The sequence below is a fragment of the Hevea brasiliensis genome, chromosome 2 (genome assembly GCF_030052815.1).
Source record: "Hevea brasiliensis isolate MT/VB/25A 57/8 chromosome 2, ASM3005281v1, whole genome shotgun sequence".
Lineage (NCBI taxonomy): Eukaryota > Viridiplantae > Streptophyta > Magnoliopsida > Malpighiales > Euphorbiaceae > Hevea > Hevea brasiliensis.
Genome location: NC_079494.1, coordinates 121,587,421 through 121,600,294, shown reverse-complemented (window position 1 = coordinate 121,600,294; position 12,874 = coordinate 121,587,421). Strand labels below are relative to the sequence as shown.

Sequence of the window (12,874 nt, the reverse complement as noted above, 5' to 3'; positions counted from 1 at the left end):
CCCTGCTTTCAATCATTTGTTTTTAAATAGTTTGCTGTAATTATTATATTTTAATTATTATTTTTTTATTTATTCTTTCAATAGTTTACTTTAATTATTATGCTTCAATTATTATTTTTTTAAATAATTTATTTTTTATTCAATATTTATTAGATTTACGCATTATTATTTTGATCTATTAATTTTATGATTTATTTATAGTGGATCATTATTATTTACAAATTTAAAATTTATCCTAATGAATTTACTATTTAATAAATTATCTAATAAAAAAAATATTTTTATACTTCTAATAATTATTTATCTTTCTTTCACCTCTTTTTAAACATGAAAAATATACATTACATTTTCTTACCTTTTCATTAATTCACCTCTTTTCAAACATGAGATTCTTTTTATTATAACCTTCTTCATCCTTTTTCTTCCTTATACTCTCTTATCTTTCCATTAATTACCGTTCTCTCATCTATCCAAAGAGAGCCTTAATGTCTAAACACATTCCCAGCCGATGTAAAAATTTTAAAAAGGAGTTATCAGCAGCGGATTAAGTGATATTTACTGTGGGTCTATATATAAAGGGAGAAATTTACTATTTTAATTAATTCCAATGGCATGCGCTCAGCATGTGCGTGATTCATGTTCGGGGACTTTACTGCTCTACGCGGATACCCGTAAAAGGATCTCAATTAAGAACCGACCCTCGTTCAACTCCTAATCTGCCCGCTCACTGTTTTTCACTCCGCAATCCATGAACAGAATTACAGATCCGATCTCAATACATCTTGCTCCTGAAACCATTGTAATACTCCATCCGCACACCCTTTTGGAATCTGAACTCCACTGCAAATCCTTTCTCGCCTGTAAATAGGTACAATATAGCTACACAATGCCATCTTTTTTGCACCAAAGGACTCTCCAAACTACGCTTTCCGATCCATACCACCCATTATCACCACCCTATTCCTCCAATTCCCAAAGGCAAATTTCAATTTTTAGCCGCACTGGCCTCATAGTTTTGTTCTCTCTTATGCTAATTCTGGGAGTATTCATGCCGTGGACGGGGATGCCCCAGGGTATCTTCTCGGTGACTAAACCCTCTCTTAGCAAATGGCGTCAGTACACTCTGGCCCAAGCTGTGTCTTTTGTGGCCAAGAATGGGACTGTGATTGTTTGTGCAGTTAGCCAGCCTTACTTGCCCTTCCTTAACAACTGGTTGATTAGTATTGTAAGGCAAAAGCATCAAGACAAGGTCCTTGTCATTGCTGAAGATTATGCAACGCTTTATAAGGTCAATGAGAAGTGGCCTGGCCATGCTGTACTTGTTCCGCCAGCTCCTGATTCCCAAACTGCCCATAAATTTGGTTCTCAGGTATTATTCCCATTTTTTATTATTGGGCTTCATTCATTTTACATTAAAGCTGGCTACTTCACTTACTATTCAGTGACATATAGCCGCATTGTATTTTGCCCTATTTTTTGTTAGAATTGGATGCGATGAAATTTGGAATTTCAGTTTCTCAATGATCATGGTAATGCTGGTTTTCAGACCTTTTTCCGTTGTCCCTATTCTCTGCTAAACGAAAGATTACTTCTTTCTGTTACTTTTCCTGCCATTATTTGCTTATTGATTTGTTAGGAACTGTATCTCTATGCGTGATTGACTTCATTACTATTCTGACACGGTCTTGTTTGGAGTTCTTGCACAGGGATTCTTTAATTTCACATCCCGAAGGCCTCGTCACCTGCTGCATATTTTGGAGCTTGGGTATAATGTAATGTACAATGATGTTGATATGGTCTGGTTAGGAGATCCCTTTCCCTATTTGCTGGGAAAGCATGATGTGTACTTCACCGACGACATGGCTGCGGTACGTATGCTAACTCTTAACCAGTTTTGGTGCATTTTAATTTATCCTATTTTTGGAACATGGAGCAATTGATACTAGATATGTGCCTCCTCAACTGATGACTAAAACAGCATAGTTACCTTGTGTACTAATTGGCAATTTGAATGTTCTACAATTCACATTTCAAATTTCTATCAGTTTGCATACCCAATTAAAATCAGCGTGATACATTGTTACAGGGGCTGGACTTACGATGCTTAGAAAATTATGTTGTGAAATTAAACCAATTTTTGCATTACTTGGAGTTCTACCTCGTACTCTTATTCTCTCAAGCTCCAGCTTCTAAGATCCTATGAATGCGCTAGATATCTTGAATGAGTTGCATCTTGTTGGTATTTTGTATTGAAAATAAACCTTTATAATGAGATATTATTTTGTGCCTAAGGAAGGGGCTGCACTGCAATGTTGTTGGATTATGTTTAAATTGACAAAATTTTAATGATATTGATTATAATTATGCCTTTTTAGAATTAAGTTATCTTGCCTTTCTAAAACCTTTGCCATTGATCAAATTGGTGAGAACTTTAGATTTCCTGGGATATGCATGCTTGTTTGTTCAAAGTAGAGTATGCTATATTTGTCATAGATTTGCAATGCCTTTATTCTTTGGATGTCCAGGTGAAGCCTCTGAACCACTCCCATGATTTACCACCTCCAGGTAAAAAGGGGCGCACTTATATATGCAGTTGCATGATTTTCCTGCGCCCTACCGATGGAGCAAAACTAGTTATGAAGAAGTGGATTGAGGAACTTCAAGCTCAGCCATGGTCTAGAGCAAAGAAATCAAATGATCAACCTGCTTTCAACTGGGCATTAAACAAAACTGCTGGACAGGTTTGTTCTGTTCTGTTTGCTGTCTTTTTTACTTGATCTAGAAACTGGAATACTGTGAATTAGTTGTACAAATTTCTATTCTAGAATAGCCTTCTAATCCTAGTTTAGTGTATTTGAAGCAGCTAGTTGCCTTAGGATGTGGCTTTATTAATCCTTAGGGCGAGGCTTGTATCACATTGGAAGGAAAAGGAGTAGCATTTCTTGCTTTTTACTTAAATTTGTTCTGAGCATAGCAAATAATTGATTGTGAATCCTGGTCATGTGCTGGTGATATGTACTCGTAATATTTCATGTAGGTGGACCTGTACCTGCTGCCACAGGCAGCATTCGCAACGGGAGGTTTGTACTTCAAGAACCAGACATGGGTGCAGGAAACAAATGGAAAGCATGTAATCATTCACAACAATTACATCACAGGCTTTGAGAAGAAGATAAAGCGGTTTCATGATTTTGGCCTGTGGTTGGTGGATGATCACTCTCAAGAGTCCCCACTTGGCAAATTATGATGAGTTGTTTTACCTACGAGCTATTTCTGGAGTTGCTGCAACCCTGCAGAAATGCTACTTACAAATTGGATTCTTGCCCTTAATCAACTGCCAGTAATGGAATAGAGCTGAAGAGTATGGAGCATTAAGCAATATGGTGTTTATTTCTTGCTTTTTTAGGTTTATGGCAGAGGATTTTTCTGGGTGCAAGGTCATGGCTGGGTTGATTAGCAAAGGTTTATCTGTTTTATGGAAATGACATGGTTTGATATTCCTTCTCCCCCATGGAATTCATTACATAATGGAACTGCAAAAGGATGCTTGTCATTTTGTTGAAATGCAATTCCCTATTTGGACAACGTGGCGTCTCCCTCCTTCATCCTAGAGTTCTAATATTGACCTTATAGAAAGGCAATTTTCCGTACAAAATGAAGCCATTGTCCATAGATGGATTGGATGCACAAATCAAGCTCAAATTTAGTGAATATTAAAATCTTATCCTCTGCAACAAGTTTGTATGCGTTAACTGGAGAATATAAGCAGAGAGTATAATCTTTTGTAAATTTGAAAACCGGATTAAGGAAATGCCAATGAATTTGAGCTAAACGCATTACGTGTTCAAGAGGGAAACTGGTTTATATTAATCACCAACTTCTTTTAGGGTATAGTTATTATTATTATTTAAGTAAATTTATAAGTTTTAAACGTACAATATTATATTTATATTAAGATGGTTTTTTTTTTTTAAAAAAAAATGAAATTTAACAAGTTAAAAATAATAGCTGTTGGGCCTGTGTGCTGGTGTATGTCACTTGACACTTGGAAGGTTAATCAGCCTATAGATGAGAAAGAGGAATTGTCGGCAAGGCCCAATTAGTGCATCACTTACGAATCAACCAATCAAGGTTTTTATTTTTTTTTTTTCTCTCTTATAGGTTAAATTTAGACCTCCATTTTCAATCATCAGTTTCTGCTTTATATATTTAGAGACATTTCGTTATCATTATAACAAAAAATTGATTATTCTCAAATAATTTCCAATTATTAAAAAACGTAATTTATAATATTAAAAGTATTGGGATATATAACTGATTTAATTATTATTTTAAGTAACGTATAGAAATCAAAACATTTTCCTTTTCCAAATTCAATAGAAAAAAAAAATGAATATATATCATGATCTTATATAAATTTTTATATTAATTAAATGAAAAAAAAGTTGTCGCTTGCTAAATTATGTATACACAAGACCCGAATTTTAGGCTGGAACAGTCTCGTCTCCTATATTTCTAAACACTGAAAATTCGTTAAAAATCTATCCATGTCCATCAATCGACGGGCGCTTATGTTTTGACTGTGGACGATCCTTACAACGTTAGCTTCTTCGCCTTTCACTCTCTCTCTCTCTCTCTCTCTATATATATATATATATACCTATTCCTCAACTCACAAGCATCTTGAATTTACTCTCTGCTATTCCTTTTCACTTCAATTGAGACATCACTGAGAGTGAGCGAGACTACTGTGTTCGTGGGTGTGACATAGTTTTCGCTTTTCTTTTTCATGTTATCTGCATGTAATTGTACTCGATTTGGTGCTATTTGATGGGACAATGGGTTCTCTGGAGTCTGCTCTTCCGTTGAAGAGGGAGAGTCTTCTTCGCTCTTCTTCAGCTGGTAGAAGCGAGAGATATCCCTTTTTGCTCAGACCCAGATCGAGATTTTCCCGTTTCTTGCTTTCCAAGAAGCTAGATTACCTGCAATGGATTTGTACAGTGGCTGTATTTCTCTTCTTTGTTGTTCTTTTCCAGATGTTTTTGCCTGGTTCTGTGATTGAGAAATCACAGGATTCGAGGAAACAGCTGGACATGGTTTATGGGGATTTGTTGTATTTGAAGGATATGGGAACTTTAGATTTTGGAGAAGACATCAAACTCGAGCCTTCAAAGCTTATGGAGAAATTTCAAAAGGAAGCTAGAGAAGTCAATCTGTCATCTAGTTTCAATAGAACACAACATCGTTTCGGGTATAGGAAACCCCAGCTCGCATTGGTCAGTCCTTAGTAATCTGTTGTTGTTACCATTGTGAATTTTATTCTTATTTGCATGTTGAGTGGCTTTGTATATTAAAGGGTCTGCCTTTTATGGTTTATCTATGATTTTCCTTTAATATTGTTTTCATCAGGATTGGTTTCTTTCCCTTGAGCCTTTTATATATATATATATATATATATATATATATATATATATATATATATATATATATATATATATATTTTTTTTTGTGTAGGTGTTTGCGGATCTGTTAGTGGATCCACAGCAGCTGCTGATGGTGACTGTTGCAACCGCATTGCAGGAGATTGGTTATACAACCCAGGTTGTCAAATTGATCTGTAGTATTTTGCTACCTTAGTCATTTCTGGCAAGATGGGAGTTACTAAAATCAACTCCGTAATTCTGTTCTATTGGAGGTTGAGATTGGTATGACAAAGTAATTAGAGGTCTTTGGGATAATAGGTAGTTTATGCCCTTTCTTTTTAAAAAAAAAAATCTTAAAATCTCACAAGTGGGGGGAGAGAGAGAGAGAGAGAGAGAGAGAGAGAGAGAGGTGGGGGGGAGTTGGAAGATGGGTATGGTCAATGCTTTTTGTTGGGAAATTTTGTGGTGATAAATAGGAATGTAATTAAATCTTATTAGTTTGGGGAGTATGAAACTGTTATTGCAGGATTTTATGGGTGACATAGGTTCAGAGAAGAAAATTATGGATGAATCGAGTGTTTGAGGAAAATGTCTTGTTGAATTGCACAAATATTTAAGTGCAATTTCTTGTTTATTTGAACAATCAATGTCTTACTTATTTTTAAACTTTTCACATACCCATGGTTGATGGGCACAGGATATCTTACTTTGGCTGATACTACGGGCATATTGACTATATGAGTATTTTTGCTAGCAAAGAACATTTACTTTTGATTCTCACAGAAATTAAGTGGAGGACTTTTCTGATAATATATCTGTAATTTATCTTAACCTCAAACTTGTAATTTCTTTGGCAGGTTTTTTCACTTGAAGATGGTCCTGCACATGATATATGGAAGAGCATAGGAGTCCCAGTCACCATTTTTCAGAGCAACCACAGGATGGAAATTGCTGTTGATTGGCTAATGTATGAAGTGTTGCAACTAAATCTTTAAAATATATTGAACTTTTCAACAGTATTTGTATTAATGTTTAATATAAATCTCTCAAAAGTAACTGTTTGAGAATTTCTAACTCGTCACTTTTCATAAAAATCTTCAAAAAGAAACTGTGTGAGAATTTCTTACAAGTTAGCAGCAGATGCAATTGTTGGTTAATTTTGAAACTGCTACATGTGATGTCGTGGACTGGTCATTACTGATGACCATTTATTGCCTTTGCCTTGCCTAACATTCTGTCAGTTTTTCTCAAGGGGTTAGGGCAATCCTGCCAATTTCATTGAATTCTTTGATTCTTATTATTGCTCTAAATTTGAAGCTTTTTGATAATTGTTTCTTTGCCAGGAGAAAAACCTTTGCTTATATATTTTTTTTTATGACTGGATCATTAGAACAGCTCAATTTTAATGCTTCTGAATACTGCAGATAGCTGAATTATTTAAGGACAGGTTTTATGTTGATTAATTTAAATGCTTTAGAAAATTTGATGTGTGACAATCAAGCTGATTTTGTGCCCATTTGGGGTGGCTTCTCATTTGTTTATCAAATTATTGAGACTGGTATGACTCATTTAATTTAAAGATTTTTTTGCTTACATCTGAATTTGATGCTTTGTTTTGCAGTTATGATGGCATACTTGTGAACTCATTGGAAACCAAGGTTGTTTTTTCTTGGTAAGATATAATATCATTGTGTTATATATTTTGTCCAAATTTTTTCTGATCCAAATACTTTTCTTTAATCCCTTTTTCTGCTGCTTCTGTTATAAAAATTTACTGTTGAGGTTTTGTAGTTATTTAATTATTTGTTTGATAATCTTATATGATTATCTTGCCTTAATTGTATGACTCAAAAAATCTGCCCATGCCTTGCATCTGAAACTTTAACAACTTATGAGGATCAAAATACAAAGGCTGTTATCTGATGTTACACATTATGGGTGGGGGATAATTTGTTCACTTTATTTTGTTTGGAACATGTATGAGAATTGAAACTATCATAACTGAGTTGATTTGTGGGTGATCTTACTTGTCCAAGTTTATTAACTTGAATGATTTCACTTTTTATAGTTTTATGCAGGAGCCTTTCAAGTCCATACCTCTTATATGGACCATCCATGAAAGAACTCTTGCTGTTCGTTCAAGACAATACACTGTAAATGGGCAAATTGAGCTTGTGAATGATTGGAAAAGAGTTTTCAACCGTGCTACTGTAGTGGTCTTCCCAAACCTTGTCCTGCCGGTAATTATTTACTGTAAAATTTCTCACCTTGTGGACACTAGTTAAATTTCCGTGGTCTTAATTTCTATGATTTTTTCTTTTCAACAAGCAAAGAGTGCCCAAGTCACAGCATGCTGATTGAATGCAACTCCTTATAAGGCTCATTTTTATACAATACCTTCTATATTTAGCAAATTTCAGCCCAGCATTTTGTTTATACGACTATATTTAGTGATTATGCATTTGGCATTGGTGCTGAAGTCCATATTTATCTCCAGTGGTTTAATTTCTAAAATACAGATAATGTACTCTGCATTTGATGCTGGAAACTATTATGTTATTCCGGGTTCTCCTGCTCAAGCATGGGAAGCAGATGATGTGGTGGCATTGTACAAAGATAATGTGCGTCTGAAAATGGGTTATGGACCTGATGATGTTGTCATTACAATTGTAGGAAGTCAATTTCTATACAGGGGTTTGTGGCTGGAGCATGCACTCATTTTGCAGGCTTTGTTACCACTTTTTTCTGACATCCCATTCGGTGATAATTCAAATTTTCATCTCAAAATCATTGTCTTAAGTGGCAATTCAAGCAGTAATTACAGTGTGGCTGTTGAGGTATGATTTATATAATGCCTGTTGGTCTTGGTTCACAGTTTCTGATAACAGATACTTAATTTCTATAATCTCCTTTTCTCCTCAGGCAATTGCTGTTAACTTGCATTATCCAAGAGGTGCTGTAAAGCACATAGCTATTGATGGGGATGCAGGCAGTATGCTAAATGCAGCTGATATTGTGGTATATGGGTCCTTCCATGAGGAACAATCTTTTCCAGAAATTTTGATAAAAGCCATGTGCATTGGAAAACCCATCATAGCCCCAGATCTCCACATGATTAGGAAATATGTATGTTTCTGATTGTTGATTTCTCTTTTGTCTTTATGCATCTGCAGTATTTATAAAATACTTAAATTTAACTGATAATTTGTAACATGAAATGCAAAGCTAGCTCACTCAACAAGCCCTTGCCCTAGTACATGGAAGAGTGGCAAATATTTGTGTTTCAGCTTTTGTATTCAGAGGTCTCAATATCCAATCTTCTATTGCAAGAAAAGCCACTGTGCTTTTGTTCATTACTTCATCCTAGGTTTTTGTTGATCTTCTTCTAGCTCATGATCTAGATTCATCATTATTTGTGCAACAGCTTCTTATGCACTTTGCCCTTCTCTTTTCCTTCTTAGTCCTGCTACTGATCCAACTAGTTTCCTCACGAAGGATTTCGTCATTTCTTTCTCATCATGTCAGGCATGAGATTCTTTAGGAGCTTGTGTCACAACCTCATGTTGAAACTCAGCCCTCTTAAGATCAGAAGTGTTCAATTATGTTTATTAAATATTTAACTACCCTCCGTGTACCTTCTTGGTAACATGTCTATAATTTTTGGTAAAAGGAAATTTTGGAGAGGGCTTGGTTAAGATGTCAGTGTTAATTTTTGTGATGATCTAGAAACCATAATAATTAGTTCTTAACCATAAAAAAGCATGTATCTCAGTATATATTCCTTTTTTTTTTTCCGTCTTTTGAGCAATCTACTGACTGCATTAACAATAACAATTAGGTTGATGACAGGGTGAATGGCTTTCTTTTCCCTAAGGAGAATATCAGGGTTCTAACACAGATTGTATTGCAAGTGATTTCAAATGGAAAATTATCACCTTTAGCTCGCAATATTGCTTCAGTAGGAAAGGGTACTGCTAAAAACCTGATGGTTGCAGAAACTGTTGAAGGTTATGCTTCTCTACTTGAGAAAGTTATCAGGCTTCCATCAGAAGTTGCTCTTCCTAAAGCTTTTGTGCAAATTCCTGCCAAATTGAAAGAAGAATGGTGCTGGCATCGATTTGGAGCATTTCTAAATTTGACATATGAAGACAGAACTTTGAGAAGTTCCGGATTCTTAGTCAAGGTCGAGGAGCAGTGGAACCATACACAAAGAGAGAGCTCTGGTTCTATAACTTCTAATGACGAATCATTCTCATATGAAATTTGGAAAGAAGAGAAAGACAATCAGATCTTTAATGCAAGAAAGAGAAGAGAGGAAGAAGAGGTAAGAATTTGTTGTGGCAATGATATGCCTTGTGTTAGTACTGGATTGAACAAATGCTCTTGTTCTCTTGTATTTGACTACATCCTTTGAGAAATTTGATATCCTTTGGAATATTATGCAGCTAAAAGATCGAAGTGATCAACCTCATGGTACATGGGAGGAAGTATATCGAGGTGCCAAAAGGGCTGATAGAACTAGAAATGATTTACATGAAAGGGATGAAGGGGAACTTGAGAGGACAGGTCAGCCATTGTGCATTTATGAACCATACTTTGGGGAAGGAACCTGGTCTTTTCTTCACCTTAGTTCACTGTATCGTGGAATAGGGTTGGTGAGTTTGCTTCCTTTTATCTTTATTTCTAACCAGCTGTCTACATTACTTTTATTTTGTGGGAGATGTATGCTGGACAATTCATTTGCCATTTAGTTAATTTCTTGACTTCAATGTTCCTTATATTGATTAACCTGTGGGAGATGATTTTGGTTTGTCAATATTTGCTCCTCATCTTATCTTCTTCTTCTTATTCTCCTTCTTCTTCTTGTATTTAAGGAACTCATATATTATTAATTTCTTATGCAATTCTAACTCAGTCTCTTGTAATGTGTCTTCTATTCTAACATGTATCTTTAGCTATATGATTTTGATATACTGAATATGGTTGCAGTCCACAAAAGGTAGAAGACCTAGGACTGATGATGTTGATGGACCCTCTCGTCTACCACTTCTTAATAATCCATATTATAGGGATACCCTTGGTGAATATGGAGCTTTTTTTGCAATTGCAAATCGAATTGACCGTATTCACAAGAATGCTTGGGTAGGGTTTCAATCTTGGAGGGCAACAGCAAGGAAGGTAGAGTGTTACTCTCTGTATTTTTTGTCTCTCTCTTTTTGAAACTAGTTGTCTGTTCTACATTTTGCGTCATTCAGATTGAATTATCAGAACTGGTCATATCAGGCCTAAATTCAAAAACGTCTGGCAGCTTCTGGACAATTTCGCCAAGCACTGAGACCATGAAGCATTAGGGTTACATGCAATGCAACAATTTTATGATACAATTTGCATTGGATCTCAGTTATTAATTTCCTTTTAACATCACCTTTATTATGAGCGAGCAGTTCTGATGTGAACAAATACATTGTTTATGGGTGTTACAGATTTTATATAGATGAAATGAAATTGAAAATAGCTAAATTAGTAAAAGAAAATCTTGAATCTGCACCTTTATATATTTTCCAGTATTATTGGGTCTGGAATGCAAGGAAATGCATCAGACCTCCATTTTATACCTGATTTCTTGCCTTTCACACTTCCTTTTTTAATTGTTGGGTATAAGCAGGCATCTTTATCTCGGACTGCTGAAAAGGCATTATTAGATGCTATTCAAACACGAAGGCATGGGGATACACTCTACTTTTGGGTTCGCATGGACATGGATCCAAGAAATCCGTTGCAGCAAGATTTTTGGTCATTTTGCGATGCTATTAATGCTGGAAATTGCAAGTAAGAACTTTGCAGCCAGTTGCAAATTTTGTTATGAAAATCTGACCTGTTGTGCTCAAATTGCCATATTTCTCCTTTTTCATTTAGAATTTCAGCTGATTTCTCCTTCTAATGGCTGATTGAAGGTCAGCATTTTCTGAGGCATTTAGGAGTATGTATGGTGTTGGGCAAGATTTGGATTATTTACCACCTATGCCTGATGATGGGGATACATGGTCTGTCATGCTGAGTTGGGCTTTGCCAACGAGGTCCTTCCTAGAGTTTGTGATGTTTTCAAGGTGTAATAAATTATTGTTGGCTTGCTAACTTAGAATTCAAACTTTGTCCATTCTTGTGAGGGTTTTATCAGAAATTTTTTCGAAGTATTAAGCTTGAACTGTGGTGGATGCAGAATGTTTGTAGATGCATTGGATGCACAAATGTATGAGGAGCACCATCAGAGTGGTCATTGTTATCTGAGTTTATCGAAGGTAACTTTATTTTTCTCTAGATGATCAGGTTTGCGTCTTACCGGAAATAGTCTTCTGTCCTTTTTGGAATTTGTTTGTGAACTCATGAGTGGAGATCAAGAGAGTTGATCCAATGGTACTTTCCAGCCTAATATAATAGACCTTAGTTTCGCACAACCAAAAAAGCAGATCTTAGTTTCAAATTATGCTCAAGTTGACTTTAGAAAATTTTTTGATAAATAGACTTGGCTTGTAATCAAGTGGATTCATGACGATTATCATTCACATGAAAATGCCAATGAAAACATCAAATTACATATTAAACAAAAATGAATTAATACCTTCCACCAAATAGATTTTGTGGGCTACCATTGCAGGAGTAAATTATGGTTAAGAATTTATTTTCTTTTACTTTCCAAATGATCCTTAAAATGAACATTGCTGGTTATAGGTTTAGCTGTGTTGGATTTTGGATTTGCAGGATAAGCATTGCTACTCACGAGCCCTTGAGCTGCTGATAAATGTCTGGGCATACCACAGTGCAAGGCAGATGGTGTATGTAAACCCTGAGACTGGCTTGATGCAAGAGCAGCACAAAATGAAGAGCAGGAGAGGCAAAATGTGGGTTAAATGGTTCTCGTACGCCACCCTAAAGAGCATGGATGAAGACTTGGCTGAGGAGGCAGATTCTGACCACCCTAAGAAAAGGTGGTTATGGCCATCAACAGGAGAGGTAGTCTGGCAAGGTGTGTTTGAAAAAGAAAGGAATCTTCGCAATCGACGGAAAGAGAAGAGGAAGCAACAAAGCAAGGACAAACTCCACCGGATGAGGAGAAAACGCCACCAAAAGGTAATAGGGAAGTATGTAAAGCCCCCACCAGAGGAGATAGAAAATTCAAACTCAACAATGTTAAAGTCTTTGTTTTTGTAGAATTAAATTCGTTTTTTGGGAGTTGGGCAGCCTTGGAATTGGTAGGGTTAATTTGATAATTCTTTCATTGTTAATTTTTCCCTCATCAGTTCTTATTTTGTATGCGAGGGGTTTGTATGTAACTAACTGCATGCTTATAAATACTGAAGAATGTCTCAATTTTATACTAGCTTTCTTGTTCTTTTAATTTCTTCTTGAACTTCAACCAAGGTTATCAATACTCATTTAAAACTAGAATCTGT

General features: G+C 35.6%; 2 protein-coding genes across 2 annotated transcripts; both read left to right on the top strand.

Moving 5' to 3' along the window:
* Positions 1-571: 571 nt before the first annotated feature.
* On the top strand, positions 572-3,585 carry LOC110638060 (UDP-D-xylose:L-fucose alpha-1,3-D-xylosyltransferase MGP4). Its single transcript, XM_021788467.2, has 4 exons — positions 572-1,369; positions 1,707-1,868; positions 2,526-2,741; positions 3,038-3,585. The coding sequence occupies exons 1-4, from the start codon at positions 887-889 to the stop codon at positions 3,245-3,247; spliced, it is 1,071 nt and encodes a 356-aa protein (XP_021644159.1). The 5' UTR covers positions 572-886; the 3' UTR covers positions 3,248-3,585.
* Positions 3,586-4,351: 766 nt separating this feature from the next.
* On the top strand, positions 4,352-12,819 carry LOC110638026 (uncharacterized). The gene is made up of 14 exons (XM_021788424.2): positions 4,352-5,276; positions 5,515-5,601; positions 6,281-6,390; positions 7,045-7,095; positions 7,492-7,663; positions 7,943-8,260; positions 8,346-8,549; positions 9,262-9,747; positions 9,869-10,078; positions 10,413-10,601; positions 11,089-11,252; positions 11,378-11,530; positions 11,644-11,722; positions 12,183-12,819. The coding sequence occupies exons 1-14, from the start codon at positions 4,839-4,841 to the stop codon at positions 12,630-12,632; spliced, it is 3,111 nt and encodes a 1,036-aa protein (XP_021644116.2). The 5' UTR covers positions 4,352-4,838; the 3' UTR covers positions 12,633-12,819.
* The last annotated feature ends 55 nt before the right edge of the window (positions 12,820-12,874 follow it).